General features: G+C 43.0%; 1 protein-coding gene across 2 annotated transcripts in view; it reads right to left on the reverse strand.

Moving 5' to 3' along the window:
* The window catches only part of LOC149439234 (coagulation factor XIII B chain-like), a 95,925-nt gene that overhangs the window by 61,982 nt on the left and 14,935 nt on the right, over positions 1 to 19,008 (reverse strand). For both annotated transcript variants that reach the window (XM_089659296.1, XM_089659297.1), the window contains exons 2-3: positions 10,801 to 10,983; positions 6,836 to 7,045 (exon numbers count right to left, since the gene is read on the reverse strand). In XM_089659296.1, coding sequence (XP_089515422.1) covers positions 6,836 to 7,045; positions 10,801 to 10,983 — 393 coding nt within the window. The remainder of the gene's footprint in view (positions 1 to 6,835; positions 7,046 to 10,800; positions 10,984 to 19,008) is intronic.

Genomic DNA, 19,008 nt, shown 5'->3' on the forward strand with positions numbered 1-19,008 from the left:
TAGAACCACTGGATTGGTCTAAGGCTAATGTGATGCCAGTATTTAAAAAGGGGTCAAAATCTTTACCAAGTAATTATAGACCTGTTAGTTTAACTTCTATAGTTGGGAAGATACTGGAGAGTTTAATAAAACACCACATAGATGAGTTCTTGCTGGAAAAAAATATTTTAAGCAACAGGCAGCATGGATTCATGAAAGACCGAAGTTGTCAAACAAATCTGATTTCTTTTTATGAGGAGGTGAGCAAAACCTTGGACAGAGGGGTGGCGGTGGACGTGGTATACTTGGACAGAGGGGTGACGGTGGACGTGGTATACTTGGACAGAGGGGTGGCGGTGGACATGGTAGACTTGGACAGAGGGATAGCGGTGGACGTGGTATACTTGGACAGAGGGGTGGCGGTGGACGTGGTATACTTGGACAGAGGGGTGGCGGTGGACGTGGTATACTTGGACAGAGGGGTGGCGGTGGACGTGGTATACTTGGACAGAGGGGTGGCGGTGGACGTGGTATACTTGGACAGAGGGGTGACGGTGGACATGATAGACTTGGACAGAGGGATAACGGTGGACGTAGTATACTTGGATTTTGAAAAAGCGTTTGACACAGTTCCCCACACATGGCCATTGTGTAAAGCAAATTCTACAGGCTTGGAAAAATCCATATGTAAATGGTTAGAAAACTGGCTAAAAGATCGTATTCAGAGAGTAGTGGTTAATGATTTATACTCTGAATGGTCTAGGGGTGTCAGTGGTGTACCCCAGGGTTCAGTGTTGGGACCCTTACTTTTTAATACATTTAGAGTAATAGGGTCTGGGATTAAAAATCCCATTTCAGTCTTTGCAGATGACACCAAGCTGTGCAGTGGAATAACGTCCTTACAGGATGTCTCCAATTTACAAGCCGACCTCAATGCACTGTTTAATTGGGCAACTATGAGGCAAATGTGGTTTAATGTTGATAAATGTAAGGTTCTGCACTTGGGGGCTAAGAATATGCATGCATCATACATACTGCGGGGGGGGGGGGGTACAACTGGGGAATCAATGGGGGAGAATGATCTGGGAGTTCTGGTAGATCACAAGCTTAATAATGGCATGCAATTCCAAGCTGCGGGTTATAAAGCGAGCAAAATTCTCTCTTGTATTAAAAGAGGTATAGACTCCAGAGACAGATATCGTTTTACCACGGTACAAATCATTAGTAAGACCTCATCTGGAATATGCAGTTCAGTTTTGGGCACCAATTCACAAAAAGAACATTGGGGAACTGGAGAAGGACATCCAGACTGATAAGAGGCATGGAGGAGCTCAGCTATGAGGAAAGATTAGAGGAACTGAATTTATTCTCTCTTGAGAAGAGGAGATTAAGGGGGGATATGATCAACATGTATAATACATAAGGGGGGATATGATCTCCATGTATAATACATAAGGGGGGTATGATCTCCATGTATAATACATAAGGGGGGATATGATCTCCATGTATAATACATGAGGGGGGATATGATCTCCATGTATAATACATAAGGGGGGATATGATCTCCATGTATAATACATAAGAGGGGGGATATGATCACCATGTATAATACATAAGGGGGGATATGATCTCCATGTATAATACATAAGGGGGGATATGATCTCCATGTATAATACATAAGGGGGGGATATGATCTCCATGTATAATACATAAGGGGGGGATATTATCTCCATGTATAATACATAAGGGGGGGATATGATCTCCATGTATAATACATAAGGGGGGGATATGATCTCCATGTATAATACATAAGGGGGGATATGATCCCCATGTATAATACATAAGGGGGATATGATCACCATGTATAATACATAAGGGGGGATATGATCTCCATGTATAATACATAAGGGGGATATGATCTCCATGTATAATACATAAGGGGGATATGATCTCCATGTATAATACATAAGGGGGGTATGATCTCCATGTATAATACATAAGGGGGGATATGATCTCCATGTATAATACATAAGGGGGGATATAATCTCCATGTATAATACATAAGGGGGGATATGATCTCCATGTATAATACATAAGGGGGGATATGATCTCCATGTATAATACATAAGGGGGGATATAATCTCCATGTATAATACATAAGGGGGGATATGATCTCCATGTATAATACATAAGGGGGGATATGATCACCATGTATAATACATAAGGGGGGATATGATCTCCATGTATAATACATAAGGGGGATATGATCTCCATGTATAATACATAAGGGGGGATATGATCTCCATGTATAATACATAAGGGGGGATATGATCTCCATGTATAATACATAAGGGGGGATATGATCACCATTAGAGATGAGCGAATCGAACCAGGCGAACCGGAATTCGAGTCGAATTTCAGGAAATATTCAATTCGCGTCGAATCCGAAATTTTGCCTACTTCGGGTGCGTGAATCGAATATTTCCCGATCAGCCGGCAAAAGTGTCCCTGCAGTGAGCTCCGCTATTTCTGACAGTTCTCTGACAGAAGGAACACATGTTTAGCGGTTGAAACATTGTATCTATTAGTTTCCATTTAGGATACAGATGTTTCAACCGCTGTACATGTGAAGAAGCTGTCAGAGAACTGTCAGAAATAGAGGAACTCTGCACATACACTTTTTGCCGGCTTGGAATTATTCTTATTTTCATCCTACTTCTTCTTCTTCTTCTTCTTCTTCATCCTCATCCTCAGAAGAAGAGGATGAGGATGAAGAAGAAGAAGAAGAAGTAGGATGAAAATAAGAATAATTCCAAGCCGGCAAAAAGTGTATGTGCAGAGTTCCTCTATTCTGCAGATACACTTAGAGGAGCTCTGCACATACACTTTTTGCCGGCTTGGAATTAATCTTATTTTCATCCTACTTCTTCTTCTTCTTCATCCTCATCCTCATCCTCAGAAGAAGAAGAAGAGGATGAGGATGAAGAAGAAGAAGAAGAAGAAGAAGAAGTAGGATGAAAATAAGAATAATTCCAAGCCGGCAAAAAGTGTATGTGCAGAGTTCCTCTATTCTGCAGATACACTTAGAGGAGCTCTGCTGATACACTTAGAGGAGCACTGCAGATACACTTAGAGGAGCTCTGCACATACACTTTTTGCCGGCTTGGAATTAATCTTATTTTCATCCTACTTCTTCTTCTTCTTCTTCTTCTTCTTCATCCTCATCCTCATCCTCAGAAGAAGAAGAAGAGGATGAGGATGAAGAAGAAGAAGTAGGATGAAAATAAGAATAATTCCAAGCCGGCAAAAAGTGTATGTGCAGAGCTCCTCTAAGTGTATCTGCAGAGCTCCTCTAAGTGTATCTGCAGAATAGAGGAACTCTGCACATACACTTTTTGCCGGAAACCGCTGTATGGAGTGAATGTCCCAGAACTGTCAGAAATAGACTATTTATGACAGTTCTGGGACATTCACTCCATACAGCGGTTGAAACATTTTATCTATTTTTTTCCATAAATGACATTCTGCAAATACACTTAGAGGAGCGCTGCAGATACACTTTTTGCCAGCTTGGAATTAATCTTATTTTCATCCTACTTCTTCTTCATCTTCTTCTTCTTCATCCTCATCCTCATAAGAAGAAGAAGAGGATGAGGATGAAGAAGAAGTAGGATGAAAATAAGAATAATTCCAAGCCGGCAAAAAGTGTATCTGCAGCGCTCCTCTAAGTGTATCTGCAGAATGTCATTTATGGAAAAAAATAGATACAATGTTTCAACCGCTGTATGGAGTGAATGTTCCATAACTGTCAGAAATAGACTATTTATGACAGTTCTGGGACATTCACTCCATACAGCGGTTGAAACCGCTGTATGGAGGGAATGTCATAGAACTGTCAGAAATAGACTATTTATGACAGTTCTGGGACACTCACTCCATACAGCGGTTGAAACATTGTATCTATTTGTTTCCATAAATGGATCCATTTATGGAAACAAATAGATACAATGTTTCAACCGCTGTATGGAGTGAGTGTCCCAGAACTGTTAGAAATAGTCTATTTCTGACAGTTCTATGACATTCCCTCCATACAGCGGTTGAAACATTGTATCTATTTGTTTCCATTTGTTTTCATCTCCAAGGGCATTTAAATTAAAGGTACAGTGTTCTGCACTAATTTAAAGGCTCTCTGAAGCCTAGAAACCCTTTTAATAAGTTAACTTTGTAGCGAATTAATTCACATCGAATCGAATTTCATACTGGAATTCGCCGAATCAGCCGAATCGAATTTTTGAGAAATTCGCTCATCTCTAATCACCATGTATAATACATAAGGGGGTATATGATCTCCATGTATAAATACATCAGTGGTTCATATAGTGAACTCGTTGTAGAGTTATTCACCCTGAGGTCATCACAGAGGACAAGGGGGCACTCTTTTTTTTCTTCACAGTAAGAGCTGTAAGTAAATGTAAATGTGGAATGGACTCCCTCAAGAGTTGGTTCTGGCCAGCTCAGTGGATTGCTTTAAAAAAGGCCTGGATTATTTTCCTAGATACACAGAATAAATACCTGGATACCAACACTTATAGGTTAAGTTGGCCAAGGAAATATCTGATTGCCTATTAGGGGATCATGAAGGAATTGTTTTGCCCTTCAGGAGCTAATTGGATCATGCTTTGCTGGTTTTTTTTGTCTTCCTCTGGATCAAATGTGGATATAAGATTAAAACTTGTTTTTTTATGGTTGAACTGGATGGACTTTTGACTTTTTTCATTCAGACTATGTAACTTGCCGCTGCCACTTGTAAACACAGAAGCCAGCAGAGGAAGTCTTCCATTACCCGCTTCTTCTGCTTGCCTCTGTATTAGAAGATGTCATCAGTCGGAGCCACATAGGAAGTGAGTTGTGGAAGACCTTTCTCTGCTGGCTTCTATGTTTACAAGTGGCAGTGGACCTTCCTGGGTGGCTTGGGTGCAGAACCCTCCCAGCACCATTCAACATCAGAGGAAGCGGAAAGGACTTTACAAGGCCACGCAATTCCCATGGCAGTAGTTCTACCTGTAGCCCACACCCCTCAGCAACTGACTCTGAGGATTCCTCCACAACAGTGACACACTCAACAGAATACTCAGAACAGAAATCTGGCGGTTATTATCCACTACCCCCCCTCCTCTCATCCACCATTACTGCAATACTCACAGAATACTTAGAACAGAAAGCTGGGAGTTATTCAGCAATAACTTCCTCAATTCCTCCAACCTCCTACAATACTCACAACCTCAACCTACTTGTACCTGTAGTGAGTACTAGCTGCTCTTCCACAGCAATTTATTTGAAAGTACTGCTTAGACCTGCCTTCCTATGGTATTTTTGGGGTACAAGGAGTGTGACATATGTGTGCTTTCTCTCTAATCCCAGTGTTTCCTATATATGCAGCAAAGAGACAGTCCAATTTAGCAATGAAACATCCCCATCTAGCAAAAGACATCAAAATCCAGCAAAGAGACAGCCCAGTCCAGCAAAGAGACAGCCCAGTCCAGCAAAGAGGCAGCCAAATCCAGCAAAGAGGCAGCCAAATCCAGCAAAGAGGCAGCCAAATACGGCAAAGAGACAGTCTAATCCGGCAAAGTGACATTCCCATACAGCAAAGAGACAGCCCAGTTCAGCAAAGAGACAGCCCAGTCCAGCAAAGAGACAGCCCAGTCCAGCAAAGAGACAGCCCAGTCCAGCAAAGAGGCAGCCAAATCCAGCAAAGAGACAGTCTAATCCGGCAAAGTGACATTCCCATACAGCAAAGAGACTGCCCAGTCCAGCAAAGAGACAGCCTAGTCCAAGCAGTACTAGAGTTGTTGGTTTGAATCCCAACCATGGCACCACCTTCCTGGAGTTTGCATGTTCTCCCTGTGCCTAAATGGGTTTCCTCTGGGTACTCTGGTTTCCTCCCACAATCCAAAAACATGCTGGTAGGTAAATCGGAGCCTGTCTAAACTGTCCATATTATGTGTATGTATGAATGTAAGGTAGGGACCTTAGATTGTACACTCCTTGAGGGTTAGGGACTGATGTGAATATACAATATATTTGTAAAGTGCTGCGAAAATTGACGGCGCTATATAAGTACCTGAAATAAATAATAGCAAAGCTTGTGTTCTCTGTATGGGTTGCCATGCATTTGGAAATTTTTTTATTCTAATTTTTAATCACACTCCAATCATGGTTTGCAGACACATGTTTTAGCACGCTACAATTCCACCAAAACATGTAACACTCCATGGTTGAAAGGGTTCTGGAGCTACTGGGGGGGGGGCATGGGACTTAAAAAAGGTGTGAAGGTGCAAATGAAGTGCACTTGGCAAGAGAGTTTTTAGGCAGCACTGATGACCTGGGAGGGTTAAAAAAAAAATTAGCTTATCAAATTGTCTCAGGAATGCTTCTTATATAATGCTGATGAGACTTCACACCAAAGTAGTGCAGGAAATTTTTTAAAAATCAGTGTTTTGGATCACACTGATTGGCATGGCCACCATTGAACATAATGAGATCTCACTTATCATGCGACTCTGTGTGTCACAAGTCGCACCAATGTGAACCAGGCCTAAGTCTTTCTATGATAGTGAGTAATGAACTGACAGTTACATATTGAACATAATGAGATCTCACTTGTCATGTGACTCTGTGTGTCACAAGTCGTACCAATGTGAACCAGGCCTAAGTCTTTATGACTTTATGATAGTCAGTAATGAACTGACAGTTACAAATAGTTCAATAGACATATTTTGTAATGTTTCTTTTCATTGTTTTATGTTTATTATTAGTGTATTAGTGGAGAACGTACAGCGATTATACTACTCACCTTCCTTTAGGCATTTTGGGTATTTTACTACACCATTCAAGCACTGAGTTCTCAAACGTTTTGCATCCGCTATCTCATATCCTGGTACACACTCAAATGTCATGTTATCAAAATGCGTAACATATAGTTTCCTTGTTTTTTCATCTCCACTCTTGTATTTTAGACGAATATTGTTCTGTAGCATATCAGCACTGGTAATGGTGCAAGGTTCTGCAAATGGAGAAAGGATATATGAAAAAAATGGAATTAATCAGCTCATAGATACAGTGCTAGGTGACTGCCAGGCAGACAGGTGGTGGGAAACATTTAACCCTTTCACTGCCAAAGCCGTTTTTGCATTTTATGCAGACATTTAAAAAATATAATTTTAGGCCTGGAGATTACACAAAACCCCCAAAACTTGATATATTTTCTGCAAGCAGACACCCTAGAGAATAAAATAGTGGCAGTTCCAATTTTTTTTTATGTCAGACAATATTACTGCAAAGGTCTAGGAAATGCTAAATCTCAGTAAAAAATGCACTAAAGTGAATTTTAGGAAAAACAAAGGCAATAAATTACCCAAACCTTTGGCAAAATATAAAAGACAAGGTTGCCCTGAGTAAATAGATACAGAACAAGCCAAACCTTAAATTTGTGTCCGCCTATGAAATGGCGACAAACTTTAGTACCCTAACTTTTCTATAGGCAATGCTTCAAAAGCCCCTATAGGTCATCTTTCTAGCGTTACTAAAGATGTCTTATGCTAGAATGATTGCTCTCACTCCGGTGTGTGCGGTAATATGTAACATGTATCGCAATCAGCATTTTCACGTGTACACATCTTTTTCTCTTACTTACCTTTTATTTTCATCATATAGGAAACACAAAGTCCCCTATGTGATGACTTTTAGGTGGCAGGTTCTCTTTCTTGAGACATGCAGGGTCTAAAAGACCACCAATGTCTCCTCTGAGCTCCACTCAATGTTTTGCAATGCAGACCGCATTGCAATACATTGCTTCTTGACCGTGCTAGCCAAGTAAGTGACCGGGAAGGGACAACAAACATGTCCCCTTCCGGTTCACAGAAAGAAGTGGAGGAGTTCTTCCGCTCTCCTCTTTCCCCTCCACCTGCCATGGCGCTCCCTAGGTGCACAAATGGGCAAGCGGAGCTCAGATACATGGCGGGTAGGGGTGGGGGCAGTTCCGGGTGCTGGCAGCCAAAGGGTTAAAGGACAGCGTCACTAAACCTGAAGCTGTCTTTTAAGCTATGTGTATTTCAATTTAAAATGTATCTGCTAAAATGGAACAGACATATTTGTTTGCTTTCCCTGGGCCTTTTGATCTCATGAAAACTTGATCCCACTTAAACCCGATATTTCAAATTTACGCAGCACCCATGTCCTGGGCTGGATACATTTAGAATATGGTCTGCTGTAGCCAGCTGAGCTGCAAATAACCTTTTTGGTCTACTCAAGTGTTTCCCTATGCTTGGTGGTAGATTGCTCCTGTCTGCTGATGGAAGAATATTCCAGCTATAGAGTGGGAGGATCAGTCGCTGGGGTTATGAATGTTTATTGGACTTTAAATAATCCTTGGGGGCTGACCCAGGAGGTGTGCCTGAAGAGAAGATAACTCTCAACTGTCCCTGATTTGGAGAGACTGTCCCTCATTTGGAACGAAGTCCCTCTGTCCTTCATTCCTCCTCAATTGTCCCTTAGGTGGGTGCTACACAGGGGTGGACTGACAACTCATGGGGCCCCCGGGCAATAGGGGATCATGGGGCCCCTGTGTCCTTGCCCAAACTCAAAAAAGCCTATGAAAAAGGCACCAGGGGCATCTCATGGGGTCCCCTATTGACCCCGGGCCCTCGGGCAGTGCCCGAGTTTCCAAATGGTCAGTCCGCCCCTGGTGCTACATATATAGTAGTATATAAAATGCACTATTTATCTAGAAAAAGTGCCAAACTTTTAATCTAATGTTTACATTGCTGCATTTGTAAATGTCAAAAGCCAACATAAAGGAATAGTAGTGGTAAAAAAAAAAAAGCACTTGTGGGTTTAACTAATCATTTTTGCACAATTCTCCTTTAACCACTTGCCTACCAGGCACTTAAACCCCCTTCCTTACCAGGCCAATTTTCAGCTTTCAGCGCTGTCGCACTTTGAATGACAATTCAAAGCGCGGTCATGCAACATTGTACCCATATGGAATTTTTTAAATCATTTTTTTCTCACAAATAAAGCTTTCTTTTGGTGGTATTTACTTGCCGCTGGGTGTTTTTACTTTTTGCGCTATAAACAAAAAAAGAGCAAAAAATTTGAAAAAAAGTTTCTTTGTTTCTATTACAAAATTTTGAAAACAGGTAATTTTTCTCCTTCACTGATGTGCGTTGATGAGGCTGCACTGATAGGCTGCACTGGTAGGCGGCACTGATAGGCAGCACTAATGAGGCGGCACAGATAGGCCGCACTGATAGGCGGCACTGATGATGGGTACTGATAGGCGGCACTGACTGGCGGCACTGCTGGGCTGCACTGATGGGCACTGGTGGGTGGCACTGCTGGGCACAGGTTGGTAGCACAGGTGGGTGGCACTGATGGGCACAGGTGGGTGGCACTGATGGGCACTGGTGGGTGGAACTGGTGGGTGGCCAGGGGCGGACTGACCATTTGGAAACTCGGGCACTGCCCGAGGGCCCGGGTCAGTAGGGGGCCCCATGAGATGCCCCTGGTACCTTTTTCATAGGCTTTTTTGAGTTTGGGCAAGGACACAAGGGCCCCATGATCCCCTATTGCCCGGGGGCCCCATGAGTTGTCAGTCCGCCCCTGTGGGTGGCACTGCTGGGCACTGATCATCAGGGCGCTGATCATCAGTGCCCTGATAATCGGTGCCGATCCCTGCTCTGACAACTGCCGGTTCTCGGCAGTACTTTTCCTCACGCTCTGACAGTGTAGCCGAGAACCGGCAATTGCATTTCCCTGTGATCAGCGTGTCATTGAACACGGCTGATCACGATATGGTAAAAGGCCGCTGTGATTGGCCTTTTAACACATCACGTGATCAGCTGTGTCTGTAGGACACAGCGATCACGGAGATCGCCGGGTGCGCACCCCCAGGAGTGCGCAGGAGAGCGCGTTCTGGGAGGACGTCATATGACACCCTCCCAGAACTGGCTGGCCGCAGTGCAGCTGTCATTCGGCTATCTGCGTTCGGCAACAAGTTAAGGGGGCGTGGCAGGGGGTGTGTTCTATGCTTACATACTTTTGCTAATAGGTGTTCCTTATTCCCATCTCAGAAAGCTGGAAGGTATGAGATAAATGCCGATCAGACTCTCTTCCCCTGGGGCTTCCCCCCCGGAGGGGGCATGTGTGGGTTCCAGAGATGCTATTGTCACTAGGCCTCAGCAGGAGCTAGGGGATGAAGGCCTGAAGGAAACCTACCTGTGGGAGCTGGGTTGGAGAGGTGGGACCTTTCGCCTGTAATTCCAGGTATGCAAGTACTTATTGAGGGTGAGACAGCAGAAGTTGCTGCTTGAAGAATATGAATGCTCACATGGGGTTACAGATATACTGGTTGTCCCCTCTTCTATCAACATTATTTTTGAAGGTTGCTACTACACAGCCCAGTACTGCTGAAGCAGGATATTCAGGAAGCTGTCCTTTTAAGATTTTTTGTACTTTGGGCATCCTACACCACAGGTGTCAAACTGGTGGCCCTCCATCTGTTGCCAGACTACAAGTCCCATGAGGCCCAGGAGGGCCACCAGTTTGACACCCCTGTCCTACACCTTCAACCTTCCTCCCTGTATTTTGTTCAAGATCTGCAATAAATCTTAAAAAGGCCTCTAGACTGGATCCTGAGTTGGTTGGTGTGCTACTGGGACTGAAAACAGGGTGGGCAGCCTCTGAACAGGTAAGGGGGACCCAGTGTTTTCACTTTGGGGGACAATTAATCATTTAACAAATAAAAATATACCAAGATACCTCGACACGTTGGCGCCTGTTCCCATTCTCCATCTTTGCATCTTATTATTTCCTTTCCTTCAAGTTTATAAAAATTCACACATATGTATCTTACAATAGAACCCGATGGATAGCTTTGCTTTAGTATTTCTATGATGTATCCATTCTGGACTGGCGGTGGGCGACTACAGCTCTTTTCATTGCCTGAAAAACAAACGTAAATTTGATTTAAAGCAGAACCTACCTGTGTTGCCTTCACAGGCTAATTGAATTGAAGTTACTTATATGGGACATGTAGTGAACCACTGCCATCTAGTGGCAAACATGAATGGCAGGTCTCCTCTGCATATGTAAGCTCTCAGACAGGAAGTGACTCTTGGTTTAGGAAGCTCGTCAGCCATTTTAGACTTCTATTCACTGGGGATGCAGTGTGCTTGCTTCTCTCCCAAGGGGCCTGAGACATCATCACCTGTAAGTGCCTTTCTTCTGTGTCATCTGTCATTTATGTTACACTAGTTTATCTATGTATACTGATATGCTGTTATTGTATTGTGTTTCAGTTTCACCTATAAAATAAAGTTGGATTCTTTGGTAGACAACACAAGCAGTGGGCTTCTGTTTGCTGGAGATTCTGACAAGGGTTTAGCTGTCCGTTTAGAGCCACACATAGTCAGTGTTTTGAGAATGGAACAGTGAAAAGGTGATGCGCAACAAGCCTGGAGATAGGAGTCACTGCACAGACAGAATGAGTCTAAGATCAGGAAGACAGTATAAGGCTGAAGATCAGCCACCCGGGACACATCAAGGCAGGGAGAGCATGCCAAGTGTCCAGCAAGATGATGCACGCTCACACTCGTCTAGATCAGCAAGGTCCAGTCAGATTTCATCAGCAAGTGCCCTTTTAGCCAGAGCTCGCGCCAAAGCAGAGGCAGCTCGTGTTCAGCTAGAATTCGCTGAGAAAGAGGCCACCGTTATGAAGGAAATTGCTGAGAAAGAAGCCGCCGCTGCAGCAGCAGAGGCTGCCATTATAAAGGAAAGGGCTGAGAAAGAAAAAGAAAAATCAGAACAAGAAGCAAAGTTGCATATTCTTCAGCGTCAGTGTGCAGCCGCCGCCGCCGCAGCAGAGGCCGCAGCTTATGCCGAAATGGAACGGTATGGAAGTGGGTCTATCCACGAAGGCCCATATGTGCCTGAGAAACCCCTCTCCTCAGTAGAACGCACAAGGGAGTATGTCCAAGAACTTTCAAGCAGCAATGCAACAAAACAGTTCCCTAATCTAGAGTCAGCTGAATCTAAACCAAGACCAGCAGAATCCCTGAGTGTACAAAAACAAACCAATCCAGAATCAGCTGAATCTAAACCAAGACCAGCAGAACCCCTGAGTGTACGAAAACAAACCGATGAGGCCAGCAGTACCAGAGCGATTAAAAATGAATCCTTAGTACAGCAATCCAAACACCAGAGTACACAAGATGTCACTAAATATCTTATCCGTAAAGAAATGGTTAATTCGGGCTTTCTCAAGTTTGATGACTGCCCTGAGAATTACTGGGCATGGAAGTCTTCTTTTCTGTATGCAGTCAAAGACTTAGGCTTATCAGCAGCCGAGATGCTGGACCTGATGATAAAATGGCTTGGGACGGAGTCAGAAGAACATGCAAGAAGGATGCGCAGGGTACATATATTTAACCCTCCAGCAGGACTTGATATGGCCTGGCAAAGGCTAGAGGAAAGATATGGATCACCAGAGGCAATTGAAGGTGCTCTAATGAAAAGACTTGAGTCTTTTCCCAAGCTAAACAGCAAAGACAACTTGAAACTGCAAGAGCTGGGTGATATTCTTTGGGAAGTCCAGTGTGCCAAAGAAGAAGGCTATTTAAGAGGACTTGCACATTTAGATACCGCCAGCGGTACTAAGCCAATAGTGGAGAAACTACCTCACAACCTGCAAGAAAAATGGGTGAGTGTTGGAGCCAAATACAAAGAAGAATATGATGTCCCCTTTCCCCCTTTCTTTGTGTTTTCTAGATTTGTACAGCAGCAAGCAAGGATCCGGTGTGATCCCAGCTTTTCCTTCATCACCAGCAGTCAACTGCCAAAGGCAGAAAAGCCACTTCGATCCTACAATAGGACTTCAGTGATCGCCCACAAGACAGCGGTTCCCTCTGAGGACCCAGGCTGTCCAAGCAGCTACAAGGTAAACACCTTTGAAGGTCCTGACAGACTTTGCCCACTTCATAAAAAGCCCCATCCTCTAAACAAGTGCAAAGGGTTCAAAAGTAAACCCATCAAGGAAAGGATAGCCTTTCTTAGACAAAACGGCATCTGCTTCAAGTGTTGTGGATCCACTAAGCATCTAGCAAAAGACTGCAAAATACAAGCGGATTGCTCAGAATGTGGCAGTAACAGACACATCACAGCTTTACACCCTGATACATTGCATCAACCACTAGAGGTCGCTGAAGAGCAGAAAGATGAGGGCAGGGAGCAAAAGGATAATTCAGCTACCCCAGTAATGTCCAAATGCACTGAAATCTGTGGCGACAGTACAAGTCCACGCTCATGTGCCAAGATCTGCCTAGCAACAGTGTACCCCACAGGAAAAAAGGAGAAGGCAGTTAAGATGTATGTAGTTCTGGATGAACAGAGTAACAGATCACTGGCAAGGTCAGACTTTTTCGATGCCTTCAACATTACATCAAGTGCTATCCCATACACCCTAAAGACATGTGCAGGAATGATAGAAACTTCAGGAAGAAGAGCTACTGACTTTACTATTGAGTCTCTTGACAAGAGAGTCCATCTCTCACTTCCCATTTTGATAGAGTGTGATATGATACCGGATGATAAAACAGAGATCCCTTCACCAGAAGTAGCCCGTCATCATCCTCATCTCAATTCAATATCTCACCTTATTCCAGCTATCCAGACAGATGCCTCTATTCTTCTACTTCTTGGGAGAGACATTCTACAAGTACATAAGGTACGCCAACAAATTAATGGGCCCTTTAATGCCCCCTATGCCCAAAGACTTGACCTAGGGTGGGTCATAGTAGGAGAAGTTTGTCTAGGAGCAGTACATCGGCCTGACAGTGTCAATACGTCAAAGACATCTGTGCTACTGAATGGACGCACATCCCTTCTAAGTCCATGCCAAAACAGCTTTGTTGTGAAAGAAACCCTTAACATCCCAAAACCATACTGTGACTTTCCTTCTAGTTACAATAGAGACATTAGTAGTGGCATGGAGTCTGACACTTTAGGGAACTCAGTATTCCAGAGAACAAAAGATGACGACAAACAAGCAATGTCTATAGATGATCGAGCTTTTCTCCATATCATGGATAAAGAGACTTTCCAAGATGAAAACAACAATTGGGTAGCTCCATTACCCTTTCTCACACCAAGGTGTTACTTACCCAGTAACAGAGAGCAGGCCTTGAAGCGCCTGAACACACTATGTAAAACCTTGCAAAGAAAGCCTGAAGTGAAAAAAGACTTTACAGAATTCATCAAAAGGATGCTTGATAATAATCATGCTGAAGTAGCACCGTCACTGGATGAAGGTAAAGAACACTGGTATCTGTCGATGTTTGGCGTTTACCATCCACACAAGCCAGACCAAATAAGAGTTGTGTTCGATTCCAGTGCTCAACATGGAGGTGTTTCATTGAATGATGTACTACTGAGTGGCCCAGATCTAAATAACACACTTTTGGGAGTCCTCTTACGCTTCAGGAAAGAGCCTATTGCTTTCACAGGTGATGTGCAACAGATGTTTTATTGTTTCCTAGTGAGAGAGGACCATCGTGACTTCCTGCGTTTCCTGTGGTACAAGGATAATGACATAGCTAAAGAGGTGACAGAGTACAGAATGAGACTACATGTTTTTGGTAACAGCCCGTCTCCTGCTGTTGCCATATACTGCATGCGCAAAGCTGCCCAGAAAGGTGCAGAAAGTTATGGTCAAGATGCCAAACACTTTGTGATGAGACATTTCTATGTAGACGATGGACTTGCTTCAGCTAACACACCTGAAGGAGCAGTCGACATTCTCAACAAAGCAAAACAGATGCTGGCGGAGTCTAATCTGCGACTACATAAGATTGCCTCTAACAGCAAACAAGTCATGGAAGCTTTCACCGCAGAAGATAGAGCTAAAGATCTCAAAGACCTGTGCCTGGGAACAGACACCCTTCCTTTACAGAAGAGTTTAGGCCTAAGCTGGGATCTAGATAAAGACTGCTTTGTGTTTCAGGTTTCTTTAGCAGAAAAGCCATTCACAAGAAGAGGGATCCTATCCACTGTGAACAGTCTTTATGATCCTCTCGGGTTTGTAGCACCAGTCACCATAAAAGGTAAGGCCTTAGTTCGTGAACTGTCAAGTGGAGAAAGTGAGTGGGATGCCTTACTTCCACAAGAGAGACTCCATGAGTGGGTACAATGGACAGAGTCTTTACAAGCTTTACAATGTCTTCAAATATCCAGATGTTATGTTCCTGTTTCATTGTCACAGGCCTGCAAGAGAGAACTATACATCTTTTCAGATGCCTCCATTATAGCAATAGGTGCAGTCGCTTACTTGAAGGTAAGTGATGCAGGAAATGTCTGTCATGTTGGATTCGTAATGGGAAAATCCAAACTGAGCCCTAGGCCGGCACATACAATTCCACGCCTAGAGTTATGTGCAGCTGTACTAGCGGTTGAACTATATGAGCTAGTGAGAGACGAGATAGACCTAAGCCTAGATGCTGTGAAATTCTTTACAGACAGTAAAACAGTTTTAGGCTATATCTGCAACACTACAAAGAGATTCTTCTTGTATGTCTCCAATCGGGTGAATAGGATCAGACAAACAACCTGTCCAGAGCAGTGGTTCTACGTACCCTCAGAACAAAATCCTGCAGATTATGCTACCAGGCCTACACAGATAGCTTGCCTTCAGAACTCTATATGGTTCTCCGGTCCACCTTTTCTGTATCAGACAGCTGTAGATAGTCCTGATGACAACAATGTTTATCCTTTAGTGGATCCTGAAGCTGATCCTGAAATTAGGTCAGAAGTAGTAAACTTCAGTACTAAAGCCTTTGACACCAGACTACGGACGCATTGTTTCGAAAGATTTTCCAACTGGAAGAGACTAAGCAGGGTTATAGCAAAATTAATTCATGTTGCCAAAAGCTTCCAAAAGAAAACGAATGATGATCAACCCGGAAGCTGGGGAGTTTTCCATGAAAGAGTCAGTTTAGAAGAACTTTCACAGGCCAAAACAGTTATAATTTCTTCTGTACAACACGCATGTTTCAGACAAGAATATGACTGTATTGAACAACAAAGGACACTTCCAAAACAAAGCCGTCTTACAAAACTGAGTCCCTTTGTAGATCAAGATGGACTATTGAGAGTAGGTGGCCGTTTATCCTTTGCCACGCTGCCAGATGAGGAGAAGCATCCTGTCATCATTCCTCATGATCACCACATTGCTACATTGATCATAAGATATTATCACAACCAGATAGTTCACCAAGGGCGCCACATAACAGAAGGTGCAATCAGAGCTGCAGGTTTCTGGATTCTTGGTGGAAAACGTTTAGTGTCTGCAATTATTCACAAATGTGTCGTGTGCCGTAAGCTCAGAGGGAGATTGGAAAGCCAAAAGATGGCAGAGTTGCCAAAAGATAGAGTCAATCCTGAACCTCCCTTCACTAGTGTGGGTGTTGATGTGTTTGGCCCCTGGGCAGTTGTAACACGACGAACTAGAGGAGGCAGTGCTGACAGCAAACGCTGGGCTGTTCTTTTCACATGTCTTTCTACAAGAGCAGTGCATATAGAATTGGTTGAGTCCATGTCGGCATCCAGTTTCATTAACGCTCTAAGAAGATTCTTTTCTATTCGTGGTCCAGCTAAGTTGATTCGCTCTGATAGAGGTACTAACTTTGTAGGAGCATGCAAAGAGCTGCATATATGCTCAAATGATACAGAACTTCTAGACTATCTTCAAGACAAAGGATGCACATGGATCTTTAACACTCCACACTCATCTCACATGGGAGGTGCCTGGGAGAGATTAATAGGTGTAGCTAGGCACATTTTAGATGCAATGTTACTCCAAGCTAAACCTACTCGTTTGACTCATGAGACTTTGAGTACTTTCATGGCAGAAGTTATGGCTATCATTAATGCAAGACCTTTGGTACCTCTATCTACAGATCCTGATAATCCTACAGTTCTTACGCCTGCCATGCTCTTGACCCAAAAGGTAGACTCTTTATCGGCCCCTTATGGGGACTTTAGTACAACAGAACTTCATGTAAAGCAATGGAAACAAGTCCAATGCCTGGCTGATACGTTTTGGAAGAGATGGAGGAGAGAATACCTGTGTACCTTACAAAGTCGCAAGAAATGGACTGAGACCAGTCCCAACGTAAAAGATGGAAATGTTGTTTTATTGAAAGATAGTCAAGAAAGCAGAAACAACTGGCCTGTGGGAATTGTCACAAATACATTGCCAAGTAAAGATGGTAATGTCAGAAAGGTTGAAGTCAAAGTGACAAAACAAGGGACTGCTAAAGTGTATACTAGACCAGTTTCAGATGTCATTGTTCTCCTTTGAATAGCATTTCTGTTGTGTAGTTGGCACAATACATAGCAGAGAGCTCCTCACTGATAGCGTTCAGGCGAGACATTCGCCATTGAGTTAAATTCCATCCTGTGGATTACAATTGGGGTTGGAGATAGTTTGGCCTTGGGCGGCTACTCCAATCCGAAGATGGGTTTATGGACTAAACTATTTCTTCATGTGGGCCATAAGCTTGAAGTACCATAGCCAAAAGACCCTGATATGTTGTGGACTCATGTTTTAGTTTATGTTACCAATCTAGGCCGAAATGTATTTTCTTATGTGTTTTCCCTGTACAGTAGATATGCATGGGCAGTGATATAATATATTATATCAGGCAGGGAGTGTGTTGCCTTCACAGGCTAATTGAATTGAAGTTACTTATATGGGACATGTAGTGAACCACTGCCATCTAGTGGCAAACATGAATGGCAGGTCTCCTCTGCATATGTAAGCTCTCAGACAGGAAGTGACTCTTGGTTTAGGAAGCTCGTCAGCCATTTTAGACTTCTATTCACTGGGGATGCAGTGTGCTTGCTTCTCTCCCAAGGGGCCTGAGACATCATCACCTGTAAGTGCCTTTCTTCTGTGTCATCTGTCATTTATGTTACACTAGGTATTCTATGTATACTGATATGCTGTTATTGTATTGTGTTTCAGTTTCACCTATAAAATAAAGTTGGATTCTTTGGTAGACAACACAAGCAGTGGGCTTCTGTTTGCTGGAGATTCTGACAAGGGTTTAGCTGTCCGTTTAGAGCCACACATAGTCAGTGTTTTGAGAACGGAACACTACCTGTATTTGAGCACCACAAACTGGAAACGTTATTTAACCACTTCAGCTCTGGAAGATTTTACCCCCTTCATGACAGGCCATTTTTTGCTACTTAGTACTGCGCTACTTTACCTGGTAATTACACAGTCATGCAATGCTGTACCCAAACAATATACTGCATATATCATTTTTTTTCACACACACTGAGCTTTCATTTGGTGGTATTTGATCATCAGTGGGTTTTCAAATTTTTGCGATATATATTAAAAAAAAAGACTGAAAATTTTGAAAAACATTTTTTTTTACTTTCTGCTACAAAACATATCCAATAAATAAAAAAAAAAAAATATAAGTTCTTCATAAGTTTTGGCCAAAATGTATTCTGCTAAGTCTTTGATAAAAAAAAAAAAAATCCCAGTAAGTGTATTTTGATTGGTTTACATGAAAGTTATAGTGTCTGCAAGCTATGGTATACAGTACATACTGGAATTTTTATTTTTTTATACTACTAATGGTGGTGATCAGCGACTTATAATGGGGGTGAGGGCAATCTGACACTAATTGATGCTGGGGGGAACTGTCTAAATGCCACTGACATAACCAGTGACATTAATACAGTGGTCAATGATAATATTATACACTGTCACTGTACTAATGACACTGGCTGGAAAGGGGTTAATATCTAGGGAGATCAAGGGGTTAAATGTTTGCCTAACTATGTGTAAAGTGTCCTGCTTTTACTAACAGATCTCTAAGTTTCTCATCCCTGCTTTGTAGGACAGTACATGGTCATTCGGATGGCAGCTTTAGCACCAAGCCTTCCACTGGTTAGCCA

This window comes from Staurois parvus, unplaced genomic scaffold, assembly GCF_062004578.1.
Source record: "Staurois parvus isolate SC_StPar_1 unplaced genomic scaffold, SC_StPar_1.0 ptg001146l, whole genome shotgun sequence".
NCBI classification, from domain to species: Eukaryota; Metazoa; Chordata; class Amphibia; order Anura; family Ranidae; genus Staurois; species Staurois parvus.